Below are 25592 nucleotides of genomic sequence, written 5' to 3'. Positions count from 1 at the left end.
TATAGAGACAAAGTAGATTAGCAGTCACTAGGGGGTCAGGGGGTGGAAAATTAATGCTTAAAGCTTACAGCGTTTCAGTTCTGGGTGATAAAAAGTTTTGAAAATATATAGTGATGATGGTTACACAATATTGAGTGTAGTTAATGCTACTAATTGTACACTTAAAAATGGTTAAAATGGCCAATTTTGATATATATTTAAAAGATTTATTAACTGCAAAGAGAAAAAAAGTAACCTGACAGTGAAGAAGTCTGGGCAACTCTACCTGAATTAAATGATCAAAATAAATACCTCCAGGGTCACCCGAAAGGACGCAATGAAAAGAACCCAGCATCACCTCCACGGTATTCCTGACAAAAACGTAGAACCTGAATTTAATCATGAAGCAACCAGACAAAACAAATTGAGGAACCTGATACAAAAAGGCTGGCCGGTGGTCTGTAAGTGTCAAGGGCATGAAGGTCACAGAAAGACTCAAGAGACGTGACAACACCTTTTGCTAAAAGGTCATTATTGGGGTAACTGGTATACCTTGGGAATCTGACTGAGGTTTCTGGGCCAAGGGTATATGGGAGTTCTTTGTATACTTCTTTTAACTTTAACTTTGAAATTACTTCCAAAAACTTTGGATCTTTTGTCTTCAGAATACTGAAGGCTCCCTACCAGGTGATTACTGTAAACACTTCCTCCAACCAGTCAAAGCAAGGGCTTGCCCGATGGTCCTCTGGACCCCAATGGGCCCTAAAGGTGCACATTTTTGTCTCAGTCAAAAGTACCCACCAGGGGGCATCATTTACCTAAATTATCCATAATATTCCAATTCCATTTCTTGAGAAATTTTCAACTCTTATGGCTAGGATCTGTGTCTCCCAAGTATGTGGTTTCCTTGGAGAGGCGGACACTTCCGTGGACTCCTTCACCTTCCTCAATTTCTGTGAGACTTTCAAGCAAGGTTAGGTCGGGATTGAGGCTATGAGGTGCCCTTTCCATGGATCTCAGCTGGGGGCAAATCCTAGCTCTTGGATCTATGACCTACTGACTTTAGAGGCACACTGTTCCCTTGAGTGGCTCTCCTGGGCATCACTGCCCCTAGGAGCTTCATCCTAGCGCTTAGGGTGAAATAAAAATATCACTGACCTATTAAGAGGCTTGTAATCTACGTAAAAGTAAAGTATATAAATAATTCACGAGTTAGGGAATAAGTGAGGGGGAAAACTATATCAGAAAAGAAGGCCTCAAATCAAAGACCTCAGCTTCTACCTTAAGAAACTAGAAAAAGAACAGCAAATTAAACCCAAAGTAAGCAGAAGGAAGGAAATAGTAAAGTCAAAGTGGAAATCAATGAAATCAAAAAAGAAAATAATTGAGAAAATAAATGAATCCAAAAGATGATTCGTTAAGATAAAGAAAATTGACAAACCTCTGGCAAGACTGACAAAAAGAGAAAGAAGACACAAATGACCAACATCAGGAATGAGAGAGGTGACACCACTACAGATTCTACAGATTTTAAAAGAATAAGGGAATATTATGAACAACTTTATATTACCGAATTCAACAGTTTAGATGAAATGGACTAATTCCTTGAAAGATACAAATTACCAAAAGTCACCCAAGAAGAAAACGACAACCTGAAGAGCCAACTGCCTATTAAAGAAATTGAATTTGCAGCTAAAAAATCTTCCCAGAAAGAAAATTTCAGGCTCAGATGGCTTCACTGGGGAGTTCTATCAAACATTTAGGGAAGAAATAATACTAGTTTTACAAACTCTTCCAGAGAATGGAAGAGGAGGCAAAACTTCCCCAATCCTTCTGAGGCCAATACTACCTGGATACCAAAACCAGACAAAAACATTACAAAAAAAAAGAAAAGTACAGACCAGTGTCCCTCATGGACATAGATGCAAAATAGAATACAACAGTATATAAAAATGAAAATATGACCAAATGGAGATTATGCCAGGAATACAAGGCTGATCTAACAGAGAGTCAATCAATGTAATTAATCACGTCTCTCTCCTAGGGAAGATGGATCTCTGCCCAATCCAGGAAGAGGGCCAGTGTAATCGGCCTGCTAACAGTGACTGTTCCCCCAAAGGAACTGGCCTTATTGTGGGTTCGATGTTTCTCCCCGTGTGACCCACACCCCAGACCCACACCTCCGAGACGCGCGGCTTCCGGCCGGGCACCCGGTCCCACAAACCCCCGGGCCTTGGCGTGGCCCCGCCTCCGCGCGTCGGTGCCGCCCCTTGCGCAGAGTCGGTGGCCTCGGATTGGTCGCTGCGGCTTCCGCTACCCTCATGGGCGTGGCCGCGGCCCATGTGGCTGCACCCGGCGGGGCTGAGCCCCCTGAGCCCCCAGGGCGGCCCAGGTGATCGTCAAGGGCTGGTCGGTATGGGGGAGGCCGGGGCGGCCACGGGGTCTTTGGCTGGTGGCGTCGCAGCTGCAGGGTCGCCGATGCCGGAGGCTGACCCCGAGGCGGAGGCGGCGAAGCTGCTGCCCTTCTTGGCGCCCGGGGCGCGGGCGGACCTGCAGACGGCGGCGGCGCGGCACGTGCTGGCGCTGACCGGCTCCGGGCCAGGCCGCACGCTACTGGCCGGCCAGGAGGCGCTACTGCGGGCGCTGGTCGAGCTGGCGGCGGCCCCGGCCCCGGCCCCGGCCCGCGACGCCGCCCGCGCGCTCGTCAACCTGGCCGCGGACCCCGGCCTGCACGAGCCGCTGCTGGCGGCCGAGCCCCGGCTGCCTGCCCGTCTGCTGGGCCGCGCGTTGGATCCACAGTGGCCCTGGGCTGAGGAGGCGGCCGCGGTGCTGGCCAACCTCAGCCGCGAGCCGGCACCGTGTGCTGCGCTCATGGCGGCGCTGGCGGCCGCAGAGCCGGAGGAGTCAGGCCTGGAGCGGCTGGTGCGCGCGCTGTGCACTCCCGGCTACAACGGCCATGCGCCCCTGCATTACCTGGGGCCAGTGCTCTCCAACCTCAGCCAGCGTCCTGCAGCGCGCGCCTTCTTGCTGGACCCCAACAGGTGAAGCCCAGGGAGCCCGCGGGGAGGGGGTGGAAGTGAGCAGGGACGGCACTGAATGGTCCCTCCCTCCAGGTGCGTGGTCCAGCGGCTGCTTCCCCTTACTCAATACCCAGATTCCTCGGTGCGCAGGGGCGGGGTGGTGGGGACGCTGCGAAACTGCTGCTTCGAGCACCGTGAGTGGTGTGGGGCGTTGTGGTGGGAGGGAATGGGGGGAAGAGCCTGGACTCGGACCCTCTGGACTGGTCCCCATTCCTGTTTTCCCCCAGGACACCACGAGTGGTTGCTTGGGCCTGAGGTGGACGTTCTTCCTCACTTACTACTGCCCCTGGCTGGGCCTGAGGACTTCTCTGAGGAGGAGATGGAGCGTGAGTGGCTTGGGTGGAGCTTCAGGGTTGGCTGGGCAGGAGGGAAGGCCAGTAGGGAGAGAAGGAGAAGGAGCTGTCCAGATCAGGAGCCCTTCTGAAAGGGCTTCTAGTTGCTGAGCACAGATGGGCTTACAAAGGCAGGGTGTGGCCTGGTGGCCCAGTGCAGGGATCCAGTGACTCCCACATTCGCCCCTAGGGCTGCCTGTTGACCTGCAGTACCTGCTGCCAGACAAGCAGCGAGAGCCTGATCCTGACATCCGCAAGATGCTCATTGAGGCCATCATGCTGGTGAGCAGGGATCTTGCCACGTTAATGCCACCACCCCTCAACACACATACATGAACACACTGACATCTGGGTAACTTCTGCCCTCTCCCAGCTGACAGCCACGGCACCTGGTCGACAGCAGGTGAGGGACCAGGGAGCCTACCTGATCCTGCGTGAGCTGCACACCTGGGAACCAGAGCCTGATGTCCGAGCGACTTGTGAGAAACTCATCCAGGTGAGTGTAGGGTTTGGGGGAGGGGTGGATATCCATGGTGTGCCAGCCAACTGCTCACCTGCCTCCCTTGCTGGTAGGTGCTTATTGGAGATGAGCCAGAGCGTGGCATGGAAAACCTGCTGGAGGTGCAGGTGCCTGAGGATGTGGAGGAGCAGCTGCAGCAGCTCGACCGCCAGGAACAGGAGCAGTGCGTGCGTGAGCAGCAGGAGCGGGAGCTGTCTCCGGAGCCACAAGCAGAGGGGGGTGCACCCACCTGAGGCCCCTGTAGCCCACCACCAGCTCCAGGCCCGCCTTTGCTAGCCCATCAGTCCAGGCCTCCCAGACCAGGCTTTCTTGCAGCCACCTACAGGCCTCTGGGTCACCTTGCTTGGAGGCTGTGCCCTGCTGAAAAGCAGAGCTACACTTAAGCTCCAGGTCCATGCTGAGGGTTCTAGGGCAAATGCCCAATAAACATTAGAGGGTTGAGGGCACCTCCCTGTGCCCTGTTACGTCCAGCAAGAAAGCAGGTTGCTCAGAGGAGCACTGTGGAGCCAGAGCTGGCCAGGCCCTCTGACTCTCAGGTACCTCTAGGGGTGTGGCTAGTGGAGCCATGAGCCTCCTCTCAGGCATGGTGGTGGGGCTGCACAGCAAAGCACTGCAAGGCTCAGAGGCCAGCTGGAGCTTCCAGTCCCAAGGGTGCTGCAGGCGTTGAGCATCGGCAGGCACCCATGTGCAAGCAGTGCCCCTTGCAGCCAGTCCCACCCCGAGTCCCTCCATCCTGGGGTCCTCAGCTTGTCCTGCCTGAGACCCAACCTCAAAGGGATGCCCTCTTGAGACTTTCACCAGCCACAGTCTGTCCTGGGGTCTCCTAGGGCTGCACCCTCCTGGCCTGTCCTTGGAGCATTTGTTGGGTGCTGCCTCCCCTTCATCCTCTTCAACTTCCTGCTTGACCTGTGCCTTGGCCCTGCCCTCAGTTCCCTGTCAGCTCCTCAAGTCCTGTTTCTTAGTCCTGGACTGACCTGATGCCCTCACTCTGCCAGCTAGCTAGGCCCTCTCCCTGGTCAGCTCCCCAGAGCCCCTTGCCTACCATGTGGAGCACCTCCCTGGGGTGCCTGCAGCCTTGCCCTTTGCCCAAGCCTTTCCCCTAACCACCCTCTGCTCCCTTGGAGCCCACTGTGGGCCCAAGAACCTGGTTCTCCCCTGTCTCCATGTGTGGTCCCCCCAGTTCTGCAGTGGCCAAGCTGAGCCCAGTAGGATGTCAGTATGGCCCTCATTCCACTGTGCTCCCTTGCTGGGCTTTCCACCAAACCTAGTGCCATCTTTCCCACAGGACCCTTGCACCCTGGTGCTGGAGTGCAGCTCTGTTCCCCAGGAGGTCCCAACACTGCCCCCCCCACACACATGTCAGACCTGGTACTGCCTCCAAAGCTGGGAGTCTGCTCCTGTCGAGGGTGGGTGCTTCATGGGTGCCAGGTATCCCTCTTCTACGGTCTTCTCTGTATTCCCCCTCCCCCCAATTAAAAATGGCATGAAGGTGTGTGGATTCCTACTTTCCCTGGATAAGGAGCTCTGCTAGGTGCCCCAACGCCAGCTATCCTCTTTCTACACTAAATCCGCACCCTCGGCTCCACGGAAGAAACGCTTTATCTGGCCTCGTTCCCGCCCACCCGCCTGCCCTCAGTTGAGCAGGTAGTGCCCAGGCATGTTCCTGATGGCGGACATGGAGCACAGGGACAGCAGCTGCCTAGAGGTGCCTATCCCCAGACTGGCCGCCACCGTGCTCCGGAGGCCCAAGCCGGAAAAGCCCACATTTCTCCTCTCGGGTGGGCCACCGGGGGCTCGGGCGCCGGGCCAGAGGCGCGGTCTTGGGAGGTGACCTGCTGCTGGGTGCTCTGAGTCCTCGCTGGGCTCCGCGTCGTCCATGGGTGCTGGAAGCTGGGACTCTGCCGGCAAGGGACAGCAGTTAGGGGTCCCGCCGGGCGCTGAGAGCCCGCGCATCTGCTTAACCCGGGGGATCCGGCCACACCTGGCGCGGAGACGAGCACGGTGCGGAAGAGCGCGTGCGCGGCAGGCAGCATCCAGCAGTGCGTGGCCACCTGCTGCAGACCCAGGCGTGCGCGCGGGCGCAGTTGGAGCAGACCTCGGATCAGGTCCTGGCACTCTGCGGGCGAGGGCTCACGGGTGCTGCTTCTGTGGCTTCCCGTCGCCCGCCCTCTCGAGACCCCAACCCGCGCCCATCACCGCCAACAATGCTGGCAGCTTGGATGGGTCGTCCCATTCAGTCCTCGCAAATGGCTGGAGGGCGTCCGCGTTTCACCGATGGGGAAATTGAGCACAGAAAGGCGAGGCGGCTTGCCCTGGGTTAGTGCAGAGGTCCGGTTCGAGTTCAGTGGGGCTACTGCCGTTCCTGACTGCGAGTCTGGGTCAGGTCCTCCCCGAGCCCAGCTTCCCTTCACGGCAGTGGGTGGACAGTCCATTTCCCAGCTTGGGCTCAGGGATCCGCCGCACAGGACGCCCCTTCTCCGGACCCAGGTCTCTTGCTGCTCCAGGCCCAAGCTGGTACTTAGGAGGGACACAGGGTGGAGGCACTCACCTGGGGATAGGCCTGGCGGGAAGGTGGGGCCACGGCGCATCAGTTGCAGCATGCGGTGGGGCTGGCGCTCCTTGAATGGCAGCTTCCCGCTCACCATGGCATAGAGGATGACGCCTCTGGGGGCACGGGCTCCTCAGGGTGTGCCCCCTCCTCTCCCCTCCCATGGGTCTTGGCCGGAAGCCAGGGGGTGCCCACGGGGCAGCACTCACAGGCTCCACAGATCGGCCTGCTCCCCGTTGTACTTCTTACTCATGAGAATCTCTGGGGCTGTGTAGGCCACAGAGCCACAGAAGGTGCTCAGCAGCGAGTTCTTGAGCCCGGACCGGTTGGCGAAGCCAAAGTCTGCACAGGGTGTGCAGGGAGGGCAGTACAGTGTGTGAGGCTGTAGGAGAGAGGGGGCTCCGGAGGGGAGGCTGTGGGGCAGATGCGGAGCATGTGGGTGACTGCCATTGTGGCTGTGGGCAAAGGTGGGGTTAGGCCGGTGGGGTCAGGCTGTGGGTCAGGGTGGGTTGTAGGCCTCCTGGGAGGGTTGATGGTCAAGCCAGGCTAGGATCAAAAGTCTGGAGCAGGCCAGTGTAGAAGCTGTGGGCCTGGCTGGGTCAAGAGTTGGGGCGGGCTGGAGGTGAGGGTGGGGGCTGGGCTGCAGTCTCACCGGTCAGCTTTAGGAACCCTCGGTCGTCCAGCAGGATGTTCTCACACTTCAGGTCCCTGCACGGGGAAGGGGAGATGGGGCTGGGCCTGAGCTCAGGTGTGCCTCTCCATGCAGGTGGGTGGGTGGGCTGGATGACACCCTCACCGGTGCACGATGCCTGAGTTGTGGCAATGGGCCACAGCGCTGACCAGCTGCCAGGACAGCCTACGGGCCTCCTCCTCCTCCAGCCCTGGGCAACAGCGGTGGTCCGACACTGCATTGATGTGCTCCAACAGGTCACCGCGAGCTGCCAGCTCGAGCACCAAGTAGGAGCGCTGGCTGTTCTGGTAGGTCTCATACAGCTGCACCTGCCAGACCCCCACCCACCTGCTATCACCCTAAGGAGAGGCTGTCTAGTGCACGGGATTGGAGTCTCAGAGAGGGGTTGGGTCTCAAGCATAATGGTCCCATGTGGGGAAGGGGGTGGGTGGGGGGCGGGCAGCAGGCATGGTGAGGGCTGGCTGCAGGGGATGGGCAGGATGAGGATGGGCTATGTTGGGGTCTCTGCCCACCACATTCAGGTGCTTGTAGGTAGCATTGAGTGATGAAATCTCACGGGGCAGGAACTTTCGGGAGAACTCCACAGGAGCCTTGGCAATGGAGATGATCTTGATAGCCACCTGCAGGGGTGGACAGTGGTCACTGTGAATGGACCACAGTCCCTTGGGGTAGGATGTGGCAGGACAGGCCCCATGTCCTTTGTGCACATTGCTGAACTTGGCAGGGGCAAGGGCGGGTAAGCAGCACCCTCGGGGGGCAGTGCTGATCTTGTCCCTCCCTGCTGTCCTGGGCACCTACGTACTCAAAGGGTTTGAGAACAGACAGTGGTCAGCTCCTAGGAGCCTTAGCCTCCAGGGAGGATGCAGGACCAGGAGGGAGCCAAAGCAGCTGGGAGGTGCCTGAGCGGGGTTAGGACAGGAACTGCCTGGCGGGCTGGAGGGCTGCCCACAGGGAGGAGGCAGGCCTGCCTCACCATGGTATGGCGCTTGCCCCGCAGGTCGGAGGCCAGCTTGGAGTTGTGCTGCATACGCTCATGCGTGGCATAGGCCAGGTAGACTTTGGAGAAGGCCCCAGAGCCAATCTTCTTGGAGGAGAGCAGGTAGCCGTTGTCCTTGCATTCTTGAACCTGCTCCATGAAGTTTTGCTGGTCCAGCTTTCGCCTGCCGTTGCCCTTCATGGAGGGCAGGGCACTGCGGCAGGGTTTGGAGCTGGCCAGCTCACCACAGGGCCTTGGGGGCAGGAGACAGCTGAGGCCTGACTGGTGTGAGAGGGGGAGGGGCACAGGAGGCCAGGTGGGACCTGAGCCCCCTTGCGGCTGCAGCCAAGTTTCTCAAGACTTTCTGGGACTGGGACAGAGGCAGGGAAATGACCAGAGCTGAGAGCTCCGGGTGGGAGGCTAACACAGCTGTGGACTGGCGTAGCGGAGGGCAGACTCTGAGAAAGCAGGAGCAGATTCTAGAATGGAGGGTTCTAGAGCTTGCACCTGCATTGTGTCCTCCAAGGTGGGGTTCTTCTGTCTCCTAGGACCTACTTGCCCTGGGAACATCTTGTTGGAACCAGCCCTATCCTGCGTGGAGCTCATTCTTTGTGGGGTGAGAACCCCCAAGAGCTAGAGCCAGAGTGAGGCCTCTGTAGGCCATCCTGGGGGTGGCTGGCCACGGAAGGTCTATAAGGGAGTCGGGGGGAGGGGCGAGCAAGGGAAGCGGAGCAGAATTTCTGAGGTGGTGAGGAAAAGGAATACAACATGTGCCAGTAACTGTTTCAATTTGCCCCTTATCCTTGGAGAGGGTACCAAGGTGGCAGCCAGGAGGGCTGTAATAGAGGCTGAACCAGAAGAAGGGCATGGTGGGGGAGCCACCTGGCCTTCCTCTGTTGAGGCCTGGAAGCTTCTGCCCAGGCCAAGGCTTACTGCAGGAGGCCTTTCTCCCAGAGCTCTCTGCAGACTTGGTGACACATCCCCAAGGCAAGCAAGGGCCCCCGGCCTGGGCCCACCTCAAACCCTACAGCTCCAGGGGAGAGGAGCCAACATGGCCCTCCCTTCTCTTGGTCCCTACAGTCTTGTGTGAGCGCTGTTACCAAGGGGAGTAACAGCTAACATCTACTGAGCGCTGTGTGCCAGGCACCATTCTAAGCACTCTTAGCAGCTGCAACTGCCACCTCCTGCAGTCCTGCCTCCATTCACAGACCACACTCCATGTGCCTGTCCCATGGTAGGCAGTTCATGTCCAGGATCTCAAATTGGAGCACAACCAAGTGATGTCCATTTTATGGATGGTGCAATTGAGGCCCAAATATGTCATCTCTCTACTGTAAGCTGCCGTCCTGGGAGTGTCCCACAAGTGCCTGGGTCTTGGTGAAGGCTTGGTGAGTGGTGAGTGTCTGTGGACTTGACTTGTCCTCCACTGGGATTCACGGTGGATGTGGTGTGCCCATGGCGATGAAGGCCTTGGACTGCTCTGACTTGAACTGGTAAGACACATTTTCTCATGCCTGTTGGACCATAAACTGCTTGAGAGCAAGGCTTGTGTTTGGTATTCCCTTGCTCACCCACAGCCCTTGTCTGGCAAATTAGCTGGAACATAGAAAATATGGATAAACTAACTGGTTTGTTGCCGACCTTGGGGTTAGGAAAAGAGAAACTGCTCCAGGTACGTCAAGCAGAAGGATTTAATGCAGAATTGTTACTCAGGTGTTAGAAGGGCTGGGGAGGTGCCATGTCTAGAGCTGGAGCAACAAAAGGGAAAACCATGTGGCTCCGACCCAGAGTGGCTGTGCCGCTGAGCTGCTGCTGTGGAGCCTGGGCGTCCATGCCCCTTCTCACCTTCTCGGCTCCCACCAGTGCCAGAATACAACTGGCAGCCAGCAAGCGTTGTGCAGAGAGATAACAGGCGGGCTCCAGAACATTACCAGCTCAGTGCACTCTCCCCTTGCACAGTCTTTCTTTCTTTCTTTTTTGGCGAGGAAGATTTGCTCTGAGCTAACATCTGTGCCAATCTTCCTCTGTTTTTTGTATGTGGGTCACCACTGCAGCATGGCCATCAACAACTGGTGTAGGTCTGCACCTGGGAACTGAACCCAGACTGCGGAAGTGGAGCATGCTGAACTTAACCACTAGGCCACGCAGCCGGCCCTGCAAAGTCTTTCTTACCCTCCTCTTTCTCTGCACGCTAGGTTGTCCATCTATGCCACGGAGATTCATTGAGCACCCATCACACGCTGGACTTGGTGCTGAGCACTTGGGAGCAAATCACAGACAGGGGTCTTTCTCTCATAGAGCTTACTGTTGTGGAAGGGAGATTGGCATTAAAGATTTAATAAAAGTTAAATGACAGCCGTGATACATACCAAGCATCTTGTGCATTTGGGGAATGAAGAAGTCCGGCTGAGGCTGGGGAGGGGGCAGGGCCAGCAGGGCATTCTGGGCATTGGCCATGGGGAACTTAGGCAGGAGAGGGAGCCATCCAGGTGTGAGCTTGGGAAAGGCCTCCTCCCTCCCTCCCTGGCAACTTCCACATGCCCTGGTTAATCTGTCCCCCCTCCCACTTGGTGGTGGGGGCAGGGCTCTTCCTGAGGGGCCAGGCATTATGTGCTGACAACCTAGTTCTCTCGGCCTTCTGAGTTCTGTCCCTCTCTTTTGGGGTCCATCCCACAACAGAAACAGGCTGAAGCCCTTCTCTCTGTGGGCCCCGTCCCCAGACTGTTCAGCTGCCACCCTGCCCCAGCGTTTACCTTAGGACCCTCACTTTGCCGCCTCACGCTGTGGCCCACAGCTCTCCACAGAGCCACTCTGCGGCAAGACACAGACACTTGTGGATTAGCACTGCTGACTACTTCCTTCTCAAATTGCTCTTCACTTCCTGAGCTTCTAGAATGCTACTCACTCCCTTATTTTTGGTCTGTAAACATGTCCACGCAACTTCAGCCTCAGGGTCTTTGCAGGTGCCAGTGTCTCTGGCCAGAACGCTGGCTCCTCTCCCAGCTCTTCTTCCTTTCTGGGCCCCATGGCACCTCCTCCCATCCCCCAGCTGCGACCCTTCGCAGCACTTCAGGCGTCTTATGAACCATTTACTTGCTTATTATCTGCCTCTCAGAAACCTGCTCATCTTGATCCTCATGGTCTGAGTCTGTGTTCATGTGTGTGTACCTGTTCGGGGAGGGGCGGCGGCCCCAGGGTCTCTGGGGTGTTTGTTGGGTGTTCAGTGTGTGTGTTCACGTGAGAGAGATACAGGGCATGACAGTTCCCATGTGTGTTCAGGTCGGGCCCACCTGGCGTGTGTACCTGGACAGGTATGTGTTTGCGAGGGGACCGGCTTTGGGGGGAATGCCGCGCTAAACCCGCGTCCCCGATGCGCCTGGGGTGTGTGGGGCGGTGTCTGTGTGCGGGGATCGTCGAGGTGTACGTGCCCGGTGGGGACACGCAGCAGAGCGGGATAGGGCACAAGCCCCGCGCAAAAGAAGCGGGAGCGCGCGCCCAACAGTCGGACGCGCGGGTCACGGGGCGGCCGGGGCGGGGCCGAGCGCGGCGTGGAGTTTGCGCACTCTGGCTTGCTGGTGCGGTGGGCGGGACGGAGAGAGAGCGAGAGGGACGCGCCTTCGGCCAATGAGCGCAGAGATCGCATAGGGGCGGGGCCGAGCTGCCGCGCGCCGAGCCGCGGTTGGCGGAGGACGGCGGGGGCGGGGAGGCCCTGGGGGCCCCGCCCACTCTGTCCGCGGCTGGGAGGGAGGGCGGTGCCGGGCCGCGGCGGCGGCGGCGGCGGCGGCTCCTCAGGTAAACGGGGGGCTGGGCCGGGGGCGCTCGCCCGGGGAGGCGCCCCTGTGGGACTCCGGGCCGGAGAGCCTGGGGCCGCCCCTGGGCCAGGCCGCGCGGGAAGCCGAGGCAGGGGCGCCTCCCCGAGGTCAGCGGCGGGCGCGGGGAGGGTCCCGGGCGTCGCGGGCCGAGCGCGCCCCTTCCCGGCCCAGGTGCGCGGTTCCCCGCGGAGCCTGGCTTGCCGCGTCACGGCCGGAAGGGAGGCCCGCAGCCCGGCCGCTCCGCTTCCTCACGCCGGCGCGGGAGCGCGGCCCCGGAGCCGCCCCTCCCCGGAGAGCAGGAGGCCCGCGTCCTAGCCCCTGCCCCTTTCCTTCCGCGGGACCCCGGCGCTCCTCTCGCAACCCTGCGAGCCCCGGAGCACGGAGCCGTCGTGTTCTTCCCGTTTCCTCCCTGGCGTTAAAGGAGGCGATCCAGAGCAGGGGGTAATTTGTCCGAAGTCACGAGGATACTGGTCAGAGAGTGTAGGTCGTAAAGCTGCAAGGCCGTAGGAAGTCCTGCTCTCAGGCAAGGTGAGAGCTAGGCGGTGCTGGGCCGGGGCTCGCCCCGCTCCCGGGGCTCCTAGGCCCGGATTTTGGGTTCCGATTTTCCTGCAGCGCCAGCACAGCTGCAGTGCAGCGTTAGGGCCCGAGGAGAGGGCTCTGTGGGTGCAGACAGGCAGTGCCCATGTGCACACTTACAGAGGTTCCACTTTGCAGGGCCAGCCTGGGGGCGGGACCTAACGTAAGCTCAAGTGCGGGTGGAGGGGGCAGAGGGAACTGCTGCGGGGAGCCAGAAGAGTGGGCTTGCATATGGATGTCAGCTGGAGCAGCTGTCTGGTGGGGGGACAAGCGGGGTTGGGGTGGAGGCTGGCTTTGAGGGGACAGTCCTGGAGCAGGGACCACTTTGGAAGGGGATGGTGGTAGAGATGGAGAAGAAGATGATCCATGAGTTGAGGTAGGATGTGAGGAGGGAGATGGAGGAACAGGAGGGCGTGGTGCCGATTTCTGACCCAGGTAGCAGAGTGCATGATGACACAGGAAAACAGGCAGCTGAGGTGGAAACTGGGGAGAGGTCAGGGGTGATGATGGTGGGTTGGGTGTTAGAGCTGTCACGTATGAGTGGCAATGAATGGTCCAGATGGAGATGCCCACCCGGCGCTGGGCACTGGGAGACCCATGGGGAATCATCAGTCGTGGGACACTTCAGCAGTGGCATGACTGTGATGTGGTTGCACCTACAGTCCTGGCACCCACGACTTGGGGATGCTACTGTGACATTATCTTCATTTCCTGGCCTCAGGCTGTCATGGCCCAAGTGAGCAGGTGTCTCTGATCTCTTTTTGGTGTCAGAGTGGAGTTATTTGAAGTTGAGCTGTCTTGGTTATCTTGAAACCAATGTCCAGGCAGCCATGGCTTGTTGAGACCTGCATCTTGCTGTTTCTCACTCTCCCAGGGCCATTTGCTGCCTGCTGAGGGACACCAGTGGATCAGAGGCGGAACCTGTGGGACATGTGCTTGCTCGTATTCACAGTTGTCCCATGTGCCTAGAAGCAGGTGTTTGTACTTAGTTTTCAGATTCAGGCTCCACTGAGGCCCAGGTGAGCAGTCGGGGTGCTGCTCGTCTGTGGTCAGTGACCCCAGATCTCGTGAACCCTTTCACTGAGCTGAGTTACTTGATCTCCTTGAGGTAGAGGTCCCCAGAACGTTTCTGTGGCTCTCATACACTCCTGGCCAGTGCTCACGGCACACTGGCTGCTGGATATCATGAGAAATGTGCTTTCTTCATTGACCTGGAGGGCCACCTGGCTTTGTGGGTTTGCCTGCAAACCTAGTGATGCAACTTGGCATGACTTATGTTGAGAAATAACAGTGTTCTCAAGGGACTGTGAGCAGTGAGCTGTGGAACTGTATTTCCCAGGTCTTCAGCCCAGGTTCTTGTTGGTGACTCTGGAAGTTGATCCTTTCTCTGACTCCTGTGATGGGAGGCAAAGTCCTGTGGGCCTGCTGTGTGGGTGGGGCATTCCCATGACCCTGCATGGCATCCTGACTCCCTGGTCTCCCCGCACACACCTGACCCTCCAGACAGGCTCATGGCTGCCCCTGGGCTATGGTTCGCTTGGCCTCCTTGGCCTCCCACGCCCCCTTCTGACCTGCTTCAGGCCCAGTGCAGTTGACCCAGCGCCTCTGTTAGCCTGTGCTATGTCCTGAGGCAGCCGTAATACGGATGAGCATCCTTCAAGCCAGGGGCTTTGTGGGCTAGGACGGCACCTGGTGGGCATTTACTAAATGCCTTTGAGTGAATGCTGAGTACAGAAGGACAAGGGGGAAGCAGCTTCTTCACTTACCTGCAATGTGTACAATGCAGGGAGGGAAGACGCGGTCCTCTCTGCCCATGTGACCTATGCTAGTGTGCATCACAGCGTGGGTGTGGAGTGGAGCTGGTGGGAGATAGTCCTGGTTGAGTCCTGCCCCACTGCTGACTAGCTGCTAACTAGCAGTGTGTCCCTCTCAGGCCTGCTCAGCCATGCGGATTAAAGGAGATGGTGCCTCTAAGTTGCCAGGAGGGCAGTTGATGCTCAGCTGATGCTTCCTGCAGGATGCAAGAGGACCTTTCCAGACCCCTCCGTGCCTCTGCCCTCTCTTCCCCTGGGGAGGGGAGCGTTCACTTCCGTTTGCCATCAGCAATGTGCTCACAGGTCTGTCTCTCTCCTCCATGGAGAGCAGAGTCTGTGCTGCCATCCTCGTGTGTCAAGGGTCAGCACACAGACCGCCTGTCTTGGGGCTGGGACAGCGGACGAGACCTCACAAAACCGATCTTGCTCAGCTGTGTACACTTTGCTCTTCCACTTGATGGCCAAGCTCAGCTCTTTCCTCGGTAGTGTATACTCGCCTACCTACCACCTTCTCCCATTGGTTGTTTTTTTAAAGATCTAGCCAGAGTCCCGCTTGCCATTTGTGTTTTTTTAGATCTCTACACACTTGTGCGAGGGCTTCTGTAGATAGATGTTGAGAGGTGGGTGATCCCTTCATGCATTGTGACCATTCAGGCTTGCAGCCACTGCTCCACAGACTCTTCCAGCTGTCCTCACCCTGCCATGGCCACAGCGCTGACGACGTCTGGTGCCAGCAGAGCATGGCTGTGTGCCAGGCCTCCCTCTGAGCCTTTCCCTTGTGACACAGAACCTTCCACCTGGATCCTGAACTAACCATCTGCATACTGCCCGTCTCACTGGAGAGGCTAGGCTGTCCCCTGTCTGTTAGCGGTCCACCCCTCTGCCTGTTTTCCTGTTTGTCCTATTGATGTAGGTGGCGGGCGCCCAGCGTGTCAATGTTAGACGAGTTAGCGTCTCCTCCTACCCGTATGAATGATTTGTCCTGCTTCGTCTTTTATTTACTTTATGCACCACTGGTGACTGGCTAAGGAGTGTGAGCGTGTAGGGTTGTGGGCATAGGTGAATGTGTATGAATATGGCTTTGAAAATTTCTATATGTTTTTGAGTTTCAGAAATTTAAAATTTTTATATGTCAAATCAAGCAGTGTTTGTTAGTGTCTGGGTTTTTGTGTCTGGCTTAGAAAGTCCTTTCCTACTCTAAGACTAAAATATTTACCTGTATTTTCTCCTAGGACTTTTACGTCTAACTCATATCCATTGAGAATTTATTTTGGGGTAAGGAAAGATGTAAGGAAGATTAATTTTTTTCCCTAGGTGCCTAACTAGCTGTTCCAACACTATTTATTTGTTAATCTTTCTTTATGATTTAAAACCCTGCCTTTCTTGTCTAACACCTTTTCTTCCTTAACTGTGTCTATTTCTGGACTTTCTGTACGGTTCTGTTGATTTGTGCACCTATTCTTTTAACAATAGCATAGTTTTAATTACTGTAGCCTTTTTATACATTCTAAACATAATATAAGACAAATCCCCCTTTTCATATACTTTTCAAAATTTAATTGGCTGCTCTTGTATGTTGATTCTTCCACATGAACTTTGGAACCATTTTATTAAGTACCCTCCAATATCTTGATTCAGATATTTATAGGTTATAGAAATTTATATAGATTTATGTAGATATAGATTTATAGATTATAGACTGTAGATTAAAGAAAATTGACAGTTTTACAATTTTGAGTCTTATGAGAGGATTTTGATTCTATTCCTTCAATGAACACTTTTTTAAAAATTCTGTTCACACTAAGGATATAAACCAAAACTTTTCTCCCTGCTCCCGGTGCACTGGAGAAGGTAGACTGGAAATACAGCTGTTAATATTGGGTACTGATCCCGGGTTCACTGTGTGGGCGGAGGGCTGCGGGAACACTCATCACTTGCTGGCGGGTTGGGAGTGTCCTGGCGAGGCAACAGGAATTGGCCCTTGAGGAGGAGCAGGATTCTCCATGGTAGAGAGGGCAGGGCGGGGCGTACTTGTAGAGGACAGGCAGAAGCAAAGGGCTGAGAGCCGAAGCTGTGGCCTGGGGTTCTCAGGAGGCCAGGGCACAGTGTCAGGGGTGAGAAAGAGGCAGAGGGATTCGGGTCTAGGTTGCCACAGCCCGTGTTGAAGGCATTGGTTTGATTCTGTGGGTAGCAGTGAAGACTGGCTAGCAGCAGTGTGGCATGCATGACATGACCTGTGTCTGACAAAGGTCTGAGTGGGGAGGATGCCTGGAAGGGGAAGTGGCCAAGGCAGGGCGGTCAGCTGAGGCTGCCGTGAGGGATCCGATCTCAGCGGGGAGCAGGGCACCTACTTCCTGGAGTGAAGGGCAGACGTGGGGTGAGGAGAGTGTTGGGGGGGCATGCTGATAGTTACTGCAGTGTGTCTGTCACTGAGTGGCGTGCCTCAGTGGTGTTAACTTGTTTCATTTTCGCTTCCTTAGCAGTGTATTCAAAGAGCAAAAGTTCTTTGGTAAATTTCAGTTTATCAAGTTTTTCTTTTATAGATTTTACTTTTGGTGTCAGTCATGGAGATTTTCTTCTATCTTTCTTTCCAGAAATTTTACAGTTTTAAGTTTTACAGTTAGGATTAGGAAGCATTTTGAGTTTTGCTGTGTGGTGTGAGGTATGGACTGAAGCTCATTTTATTGCATGCGGATGTCCAGTTGTTCAGTGCTGTTTGTTGAAAAGACTGTCCTTTCTCCACTGAGTTGCCTTTGTGCTTTTGTTGAAAATCGACTGGCCATAGAGTCTTGAAGTCAGGTAGTGTAAGTCCTCCATTATTTTATTTTATTTTTTTTTGAGGAAGATTAGCCCTGAGCTAACTACTGCCAATCCTCCTCTTTTTGCTGAGGAAGACTGGCCCTGAGCTAACATCTGTGCCCATCTCCCTCTACTTTATACATGGGACGCCTACCACAGCATGGCTTTTGCCAAGCAGTGCCATGTCTGCACCCGGGATCCAAACTGGTGAACCCCGGGCCACTGAGAAGCGGAACGTGTGCACTTAACCGCTGCGCTCCCGGCCGGCCTCCCAACTTTTTTTTTTCACAATTGTTTTGGCTGTTCTAGGTCCTTTGCATTTCCATATGAATTTTAGAATCAGTCTGTCAGTTTTTACAAAAAGCCTGCTGGGATTCTGATTGGAAATGCATTCAATCTGTATATCCATTTGGGAAGAACTGATATTTTTGCACAGTGTCTCTCTTTATTTATTTAAGTTTTCTTTAATATCTCTCAGCAATGTTTGATAGTTTTAGTGTATTGTCTAACACATGTTTTGTCAAATTTATCCTTAAATTTTTTTTTATTCACTGGCAAATGGTATGACTTTTTCAATTTTTGATTGTTTATTGTTAGTATAGAGAAGTACAGTTGATGTTTTATATTGACTTTGTATCCTGTGAATTTGCTAGCTGACATTAATTCTGGTGTCAACTGTTGATTCTGTACGATTTTGTACATAAACGATTGCATCACCTATGAATAAAAACAGTTTTACTTCTTTTTCAGTTTGAATGTCGTCTTATTTTTTCTTGGCTGTTGCACTGGCTGGACCTTCCAGTATGATCGTGAATGGAAGTGGTGAGAGCAGACATCCTTGCCTTGTTCCTCGTTTGACAGGGATGGTGTTCAGTCTTTCCCCATTGAGGATGCTGTTCCTATAGGTTTCTGTAAGGTGCTCTTTGTCAGGTTGAGGAAGTTCCCTTCTACTCCTGTTTGCTGATAATTTTTATTGTAAGTGGATGTTGGATTATGACAAATGCTTTTTCTGCATTTATGGAGATGATTATGTGGTATTTCTATTTTGGTCTGTTGATGTCAACTATATCGGCTGCACTTAAAAATACTAAACTAACCTTGTATTCATAGGATAAACCCCATTTGGTCATGATGTATTATTCTTTTTACATGTTGTTGGATATGATTTGATAAAATATTGTTAAGAATTTTTTCATTTGTGTCTATGAGGGATATTGGTCTATAGTTTTCATTATTCATAATGTTTTTGTCTGGTTTTGTTATCGGAGTAATGCTGGCCTCATAGAATCAGTTGGGAAGTATTCTCTTATTTTCAACTTTCCTGGAAGAATTTGTGTAGAACTGATATTATTTCTTCCTTAAATGTTTGATAGATTTCCCCAGGGAAGCTATCTAGGCCTAGAGTTTTCTCTGTGGGAAGGTTTTTAACTACAAGTTCAATTTCTATATTAGATATAGGGCTATTTAGGTTATCTCTTTCTTCTTGAGTGAGCTTTGGTAGTTTGTCTTTCAAGGAATTTGTTTCTTTTGTTTTTAAATCTTTATTACTTTTAAAAAAGTTGTTTTATTGAGTGGTTTATAACATTGTGAAATTTCAGGTGTACATTATTATTTATCAGTTTCTGTATAGATTGCATCGTGCTCACTACCAATAGTCTAATTTTTATCCATCACCATATATGTGTGCCCCTTCACCCCTTTCTCCCACCTCCAAACCCCCTTCCTCTATGGCAACCACTAATCTGTTCTCTTTGTCCATATCTTTGTTTATCTTCCACATATGGATGAAATCACTTGGTGTTTGTCGCTCTCTGTCTGGCTTATTTCACTTAACATAATATCAAGATCCATCCATGTTGTTGCAAATGGGATGTTTTTGTCATTTTTAAGGCTGAGTAGTATTCCATTATATATGTATACCACATCTTCTTTATCCATTCATCAGTTGTTGGGTACCTGGTTACTTCCATGTGTTGGCTATTGTGAATAATGCTGAAATGCACATAGGGATGCATAAGTTTCTTTGAATTGTTGATTTCAAGTTCTTTGGATAAATACCCAGTAGTAGGATAGCTGGATTGTATGGTATTTCTATTTTTAATTTTTTGAGAAATCTCCATACTGTTCTCCATAGTGGCTGTACCAGTTTGCATTCCCCCCAGCAGTGTATGGGGGTTTGCTTTTCTCCACATCCTCAGCAACATTTGTTGTTTTTTGTCTTGGTGATTATAGTCATTTTAGCAGATGTAAGGTGATATCTCATTGTAGTTTTGAGTCTCATTTCCCTAATGATTAGTGATGTTGAACATCTTTTCATGTGCCTGTTGGCCATCTGTGTATCTTCTTTGGAAAAATGTCTGTTCTCATTCTCTGCCCATATTTTGATCAAGTTGTTTGTTTTTTTGTTGTTGAGTTGTATGAGTTCTTTATATATTTTGGAGATTAACCATTTGTCAGATATATGATTTGCAAATATTTTCTCTCACTTAGTGGGTTGTCTTTTCATTTTGATCCTGGTTTCCTTTGCCTTGCCGAAGCTCTTTAGTCTGATGTAGTCCCATTTGTTTATTTTTTCTTTTATTTCCCTTGTCCAAGTAGACATGGTATTTGAAAAGATCCTTCTAAGACCAATGTCAGAGTGTGTTGCCTATATTTTCTTCTAGGAGTTTTATGATTTCACACCTTACCTTCAGGTCTTTAATCCATTTTGAGTTAATTTTTGTATATGGTGTAATATAATGGTCTACTTTCATTCTTTTGCATGTGGCTGTCTGGTTTTCCCAGCACCATTTATTAAAGAGACTTTCCTTTCTCCATTGTAAGTTCTTAAGAGCTCCTTTGTCAAAGATTAGCTGTCCATAGATAGGTGGTTTTATTTCTGGCTTTCAGTTCTGTTCCATTGATCTGTGTGTCTGCTTTTGTACCAGTACCATGCTGTTGTGATTACTATAGCTTTGTAATATATATATATATATCTATATATATTACAAAAATATATATATTAAAAGAATATATATATATATTAAAAGAATATATATATATATTCTTTTTTTTTTTAAGACTTTATATTTTTCCTTTTTCTCCCCAAAGCCCCCTGGTACATAGTTGTATATTTTTAGTTGTGGGTCCTTCTAGTTGTGGCATGTGGGATGCCACCTCAACGTGGTTCAATGAGAAGTGCCATGTCCATGCCCAGGATTTGAACCGACAAAACACTGGGCCACCTGCAGCGGAACCTGTGAACTTAACCACTCGGCCACGGGGCCAGCCCCTATATATTATTTTTTTAAAGATTGGCACCTGAGCTAACAACTGTTGCCACTCTTCTTTTTTTTTAATTCTTCTCCCCAAAGCCTCCCAGTACATAGTTGTATATTCTAGTTGTGAGTGCCTCTGGTTGTGCTCTGTGGGACGCCGCCTCAGCATGGCCTGATGAGCGGTGCCATGTCCATGCCTAGGATCTGAACCGGTGAAACCCTGGGCCTCTGAAGTGGAGCTCGCGAACTCAACCACTTGGCCATGGGGCAGGCCCCTGTAGTATATTTTGAAGTTAGGGATTGTGATTCCTCCAGCTTTGTTCTTTTTCCTCAGGATTGCTTTCGCTATTTGGGATCCTTTGTTGTTCCATATAAATTTTAGGACTCTTTGTTCTATTTCCATTAAAAATGTCATTGGGATTCTGATTGAGATTGCATTGAATCTGTAGATTGCTTTAGGTAATATGCACATTTTAACTATGTTTATTCTTCCAATACATGTGCATGGAATATCTTTCCATTTCTTTATGTCATCTTTGATTTCTTTCAATAATGTCTTATAGTAGTTTTCGGTGGTTTTTTTTTTTTCACTTTTTTTTTTTTTTAAAGATTTTATTTTTTTCCTTTTTCTCCCCAAAGCCCCCCGGTACATAGTTGTACATTCTTCGTTGTGGGTCCTTCCAGTTGTGGCATGTGGGACGCTGCCTCAGCGTGGCTTGACGAGCAGTGCCATATCCGCGCCCAGGACTCGAACCAACGAAACACTGGGCCACCTGCAGCAGAGCGCGCGAACCCAACCACTCGGCCACGGGGCCAGCCCTTCACTTTTTTTTTTTTGAGGAAGATTGCCTTGAGCTAACGTCTGCCTCCAATCCTCCTCTTTTTGGTGAGGAAGATTGGCCCTGAGCTAACATGTGTGCCCATCTTCCTCTATTTTTTATATGTGGGATGCCTGCCACAGCATGGCTTGATAAGTAGGTCTCTGACCGGGATCCAAACCGGCAAACCCTGGGCCCCTGAAGTGAAGCACGCAAACTTCACCACCACGCCACCGGGCCGGCCCCTAGTTTTCAGTGTTTAGGTCTTTTACCTCCTTGGTTAAATTTATTCCTAGATATTTTATTTTTTTTTGTTGTAGTTGTAAATGGGGTTGTATTCTTGAGTTCTCTTGCTGCTAGTTTGTTATTGGTGTACAGAAATGCAACCGATTTTTGTAAGTTGATTTTGTACCCTGCAACTTTGCTGCAGTTGTTGATTATTTCTAGAAGCTTTCTGATGGGTTCTTCAGGGTTTTCTATATAGAGAATCATGTCATCTGCAAACAGCAAGAGTTTCACTTCTTCCTTTCCAACTTGGATACCTTTTATTTCTTTTTCTTTCCTAATTGCTTTGGGCAAAACCTCCAATACCTTGCTGAATAAGAGTGGTGAGAGTGGGCACCCTTGTCTTGTTCCTGTTCTCAGAGGGAAGGCCTTCCGTTTATCCCCATTGAGTCTGATGTTGGCTGTGGGTTTGCCATATGTGGCCTTTATTATGTTGAGATACTTTCCATCTGTACCCGTTTTATTGAGAGTTCTTATCATAAATGGTTGTTGGATCTTGTCAAATGCTTCCTCTGAATCTATTGAGATGATCATGTGATTTTTGTTTCTCATTTTGTTAATGTGGTATATCACACTGATTGATTTGCAGATGTTGAACCATCCCTGCATCCTTGAAATAAATCCCACTTGATCATGTTGTATGACCCTTTTAACCTATTGCTGTTTTGGTTTGCCAGTATTTTGTTGAGGATTTTTACATCTATGTTCATCAGCGATATTTGCCTATAATTTTCCTTCTTGGTGTTGTCTTTGTCTGGCTTTGGGATCAGGGTGATGTTGGCTTCATAGAATGAGTTAGGAAGCATTCTCTCTTCCTCAAATTTTTGGAATAGTTTGAGAAGGATAGGTATTAAATCTTCTTGGAATGTTTGGTAGAATTCTCAGAGAAGCCATCTGGTCCTGGATTTTATTTTATTTTATTTTTTTGCTTGAGGAAGATTTAGCCCTGACCTAACATCTGTGCCAGTCTTCCTCTAGTTTGTATGTGGAATGCCTCCACAGCATGGCTGATGAGTGGAGTAGGTCCGTGCCTGGGATCTGAACCCACGAACCTGGGTCGTTGAAGTGGAGTGCCTGGATCTTTAACTGCTCGGCCATGGGGCAGCCTTGGACTTTCGTTTTTTGGGGATATTTCTGATTACTCTTTCAATCTCTTTACTTGTGATTGGTCTGTTCAGATTCTCTATGTCTTATTGATTCAGTTTTTGGAGGTTGTATGATGCTAAGAATTTATCCATTTCTTCTAGGTTATCCAATTTGTTGGCATATAGTTTTTCAGAGTATTTTATTATAATCTTTTGTATTTTTGTGCTATCCATTGTAATTTCTCCTCTGTCATTTCTAATTTTATTTACTTGAGACTTCTCTCTTTTTTTCTTAGTGAGTCTGGCCAAGAGTTTGTCGATTTTGTTTATCTCCTCAAAGAACCAGCTCTTAGTTTCATTGATCCTTTCTACTGGTTTTTTTGGTTTCTAGTTTATTTATTTCTGCTCTAATTTTATTATTTCCCTCCTTCTGTTGTCTTTGGGCTTTGTTTGTTCTTCTTTTTCTAGTTCTGTTAGGTGTAATTTAAGATTACTTACTTGAGATTTTTCTTGTTTGTTGAGGTTGGCCTGTATTGCTATGAATTTCCATCTTAGAACCACTTTTACTGCATCGTATAAGAGTTGGTTCGGGGGCTGGCCCGGTGGTGCAGAGGTTAAGTGTGCACGTTCCTCTTTGCTGGCCCGGGGTTCGCTGGTTGGGATCCTGGGTGCAGACATGGTACCCTTGTCAAGCCATGCTGTGGTAGGCATCCCACATATAAAGGAGAGGAAGATGGGCATGGATGTTAGCTCAGAGCCAGTCTTCCTTAGCAAAAGGAGGAGGATTGGCAGCAGATGTTAGTTCAGGGCTAATCTTCCTCAAAAAAAAAAAAGTTGGTATGATGTATTTTCATTTTCATTTGTCTCCAGATATTTTTTGATTTTTCTTTTGATTTCTCATTGATCCAATGGTTGTTCAGTAGCATGTTGTTTAGTCTCCACATATTTGTGACTTTCTCAGCTTTTTTCTTATAGTTGATTTCTAGTTTCATAGCATTGTGGTTGGAAAAGATGCTTGGTATGATTTCAATCTTCTTAAATTTATTGAAGTTTGCCTTGTTTCCCAGTATATGGTCTATCTTTGAGAATGTTCCATGTGCACTTGAGAAGAATGTGCATTCTGCTGTTTTTGGATAGAATGTTCTATATATATCTATTAAGTCCATCTGGTCTAGTTTTTTGTTTAATTCCACTATTTCCTTGTTGACTTTCTGTCTGGATGATGTAAGTAGGGCATTGAGGTCCCCTACTATTATTGTGTTGCTGTTAATTTCTCCCTTTAGGTCTGTTAATAGTTGCTTTATGTACTTTGGTGCTCCTGTGTAGGTGCATATATATTGATAAGTGTTATGTCCTCTTGATGGAGTGTCCCTTTTATCATTATATACTGCCCCTCTTTGTCTCTCATTGCCTTTTTCATCTTGAAGTCTGCTTTGTCTGATATAATTATGGCAACACCTGCTTTCTTTTGCTTATCATTTCCTTGGAGTATCATCTTCCATCCCTTCACTCTGAGCCTATGTTTGTCTTTAGAGCTGAGATGTATTTCCTGGAGGCAGCATATTATTGGGTCTTGTTTTTTAATCCACCTTCCACTCTGTATGTTTTGATTGGAGAATTCAATCCATTTACATTTAAAGTGATTATTGATATATGAAGGCTTAATGCTGCCATTTATCTCTTGTTTTCCAGTTGTTCTAGATTTTCCTTGTTTTTCTTTGCATGTATTTCTGACTACCATTTCGGTTTGGTAATTTTCTATGATGGTTTTCTCTTTATTTATCATCTGTGTCTCTGTTCTGATTTTTTGTTTAGTGGTTACCATGAGGTTTGTATAGAAGATCTCGTAGATGAGATAGTCCATTTTCTGATAGCCTCTTATCTCCATTAACTTAAGCAGGTTCCATCCCTCTCCTCTTCCCTGTCTAAGATATTGTTGTCACAAATTGTTCCATTTTGTGCTGTGAGTTTGTGATTAAACTGAAGCATTTGTATTATTTTTGATGCTTTCCTTCCCTTTATCTTTAATGTTATAATTGATTGTTTGCTAACCTGTTCTGATAGAGAGCTGCAATTTTCTGATTTTCTCTCCTTATCTCCTTGCTCAAGGCTTTGTAAACCTTTTCCTTTTTGTTTCAGGTGCGAGGGCCTTCTTGATCATTTCTTGTAGTGGGGGTCTTGTGGTGATGAACTCCCTCAGCTTTTCTTTATCTGGGAAAGTTTTCATTTCTCCATCATATCTGAAGGATAGTTTTGCTGGAGAGAGTACTCTTGGCTGAAAGTTGTTGTCTTTCAGTATTTTGAATATATCCTTTCACTTTCTCCTGGCCTGTGAGGTTTCTGCTAGAAGTCTGCTTAAAGCCTGATAGGAGTTCCTTTGTAGATTACTTTCTTCTGCCTTGCTGCCCTTAGTATGTTTTCTTTGTCACTGACTTTTGCCAATTTTACTAGAATATGCCTTTGAGAAGGTCTTTTTGCATTGATGTAATTGAGAATTCTATTGCTTCATTTACTTGTAATTCCAGTTCCTTCCCCAGCTTTTGGAAGTTTTCAGCTATTATTTCTTTGAACAAGCTCACTGTTCCTCTCTCCCTCTTGAATACCTATAATCCTTATGTTGCATTTCCTAATTTAGTCAAATATTTCTTGGAGAATTTCATCATCTTCTTCTTTTTTTGCTGAGGAAGATTCACCCTGAGCTAACATCTATGCCAATCTTCCTCTATTTTGTGTGTGGGTTGCTGCCACAGTATGGCTGCCAATGAGTTGTGTAGGTCTGCACCCAGGAACTGAACCTGGGCTGCCAAAGAAGAGTGCACAAACTTAACCACTAGGCGATGGGGCCAGCCCATCTTCTTTTTTTCTTTTAAGTCTTAGTTCTCTCTCCTCTTCCACCTGAAGCATTTCTGTATTTCTATCCTCTAAACTACTAATTCTGCCCTCCATAATGTCAGCTCTGTTTATAAAGGTTTCTAGATTGTTTTTTATCTCATTCATTGTATTCTTCATCTCCAGCATTT

At 50.2% G+C, this 25592-nt stretch overlaps 3 protein-coding genes across 9 annotated transcripts in view; 2 read left to right on the top strand and 1 right to left on the bottom strand.

Moving 5' to 3' along the window:
* Positions 1 to 2317: 2317 nt before the first annotated feature.
* Positions 2318 to 5403, top strand: HGH1 (HGH1 homolog). Its single transcript, XM_046642155.1, has 6 exons — positions 2318 to 3020; positions 3093 to 3193; positions 3287 to 3385; positions 3582 to 3673; positions 3765 to 3887; positions 3965 to 5403. The coding sequence occupies exons 1-6, from the start codon at positions 2320 to 2322 to the stop codon at positions 4142 to 4144; spliced, it is 1296 nt and encodes a 431-aa protein (XP_046498111.1). The 5' UTR covers positions 2318 to 2319; the 3' UTR covers positions 4145 to 5403.
* A 140-nt stretch (positions 5404 to 5543) lies between these two features.
* LOC124228146 (testis-specific serine/threonine-protein kinase 5-like) lies at positions 5544 to 8327 on the bottom strand. The gene is made up of 8 exons (XM_046642483.1): positions 8124 to 8327; positions 7663 to 7770; positions 7256 to 7458; positions 7112 to 7167; positions 6669 to 6801; positions 6460 to 6575; positions 5893 to 6027; positions 5544 to 5809 (listed from the first exon to the last, which is right to left on the bottom strand). Exons 1-8 carry the CDS (start codon positions 8325 to 8327, stop codon positions 5544 to 5546), a joined length of 1221 nt encoding a protein of 406 aa, XP_046498439.1.
* A 3652-nt stretch (positions 8328 to 11979) lies between these two features.
* Positions 11980 to 25592, top strand: part of MROH1 (maestro heat like repeat family member 1) — a 95519-nt gene continuing 81906 nt past the window's right edge. For 3 of the 7 annotated variants that reach the window (XM_046642432.1, XM_046642431.1, XM_046642436.1), the window contains exon 1: positions 11980 to 12466. The gene's annotated coding sequence lies outside the window, so the exon portion shown is untranslated. The remainder of the gene's footprint in view (positions 12467 to 25592) is intronic. The other 4 variants (XM_046642434.1, XM_046642428.1, XM_046642430.1 and 1 more) reach the window with 3 other exon arrangements.

Source organism: Equus quagga, chromosome 16, assembly GCF_021613505.1.
Source record: "Equus quagga isolate Etosha38 chromosome 16, UCLA_HA_Equagga_1.0, whole genome shotgun sequence".
Classification (NCBI taxonomy): Eukaryota; Metazoa; Chordata; class Mammalia; order Perissodactyla; family Equidae; genus Equus; species Equus quagga.
The sequence above is the reverse complement of the archived record's forward strand: the minus strand, read 5'-3'. Positions and strand labels throughout refer to the sequence as shown.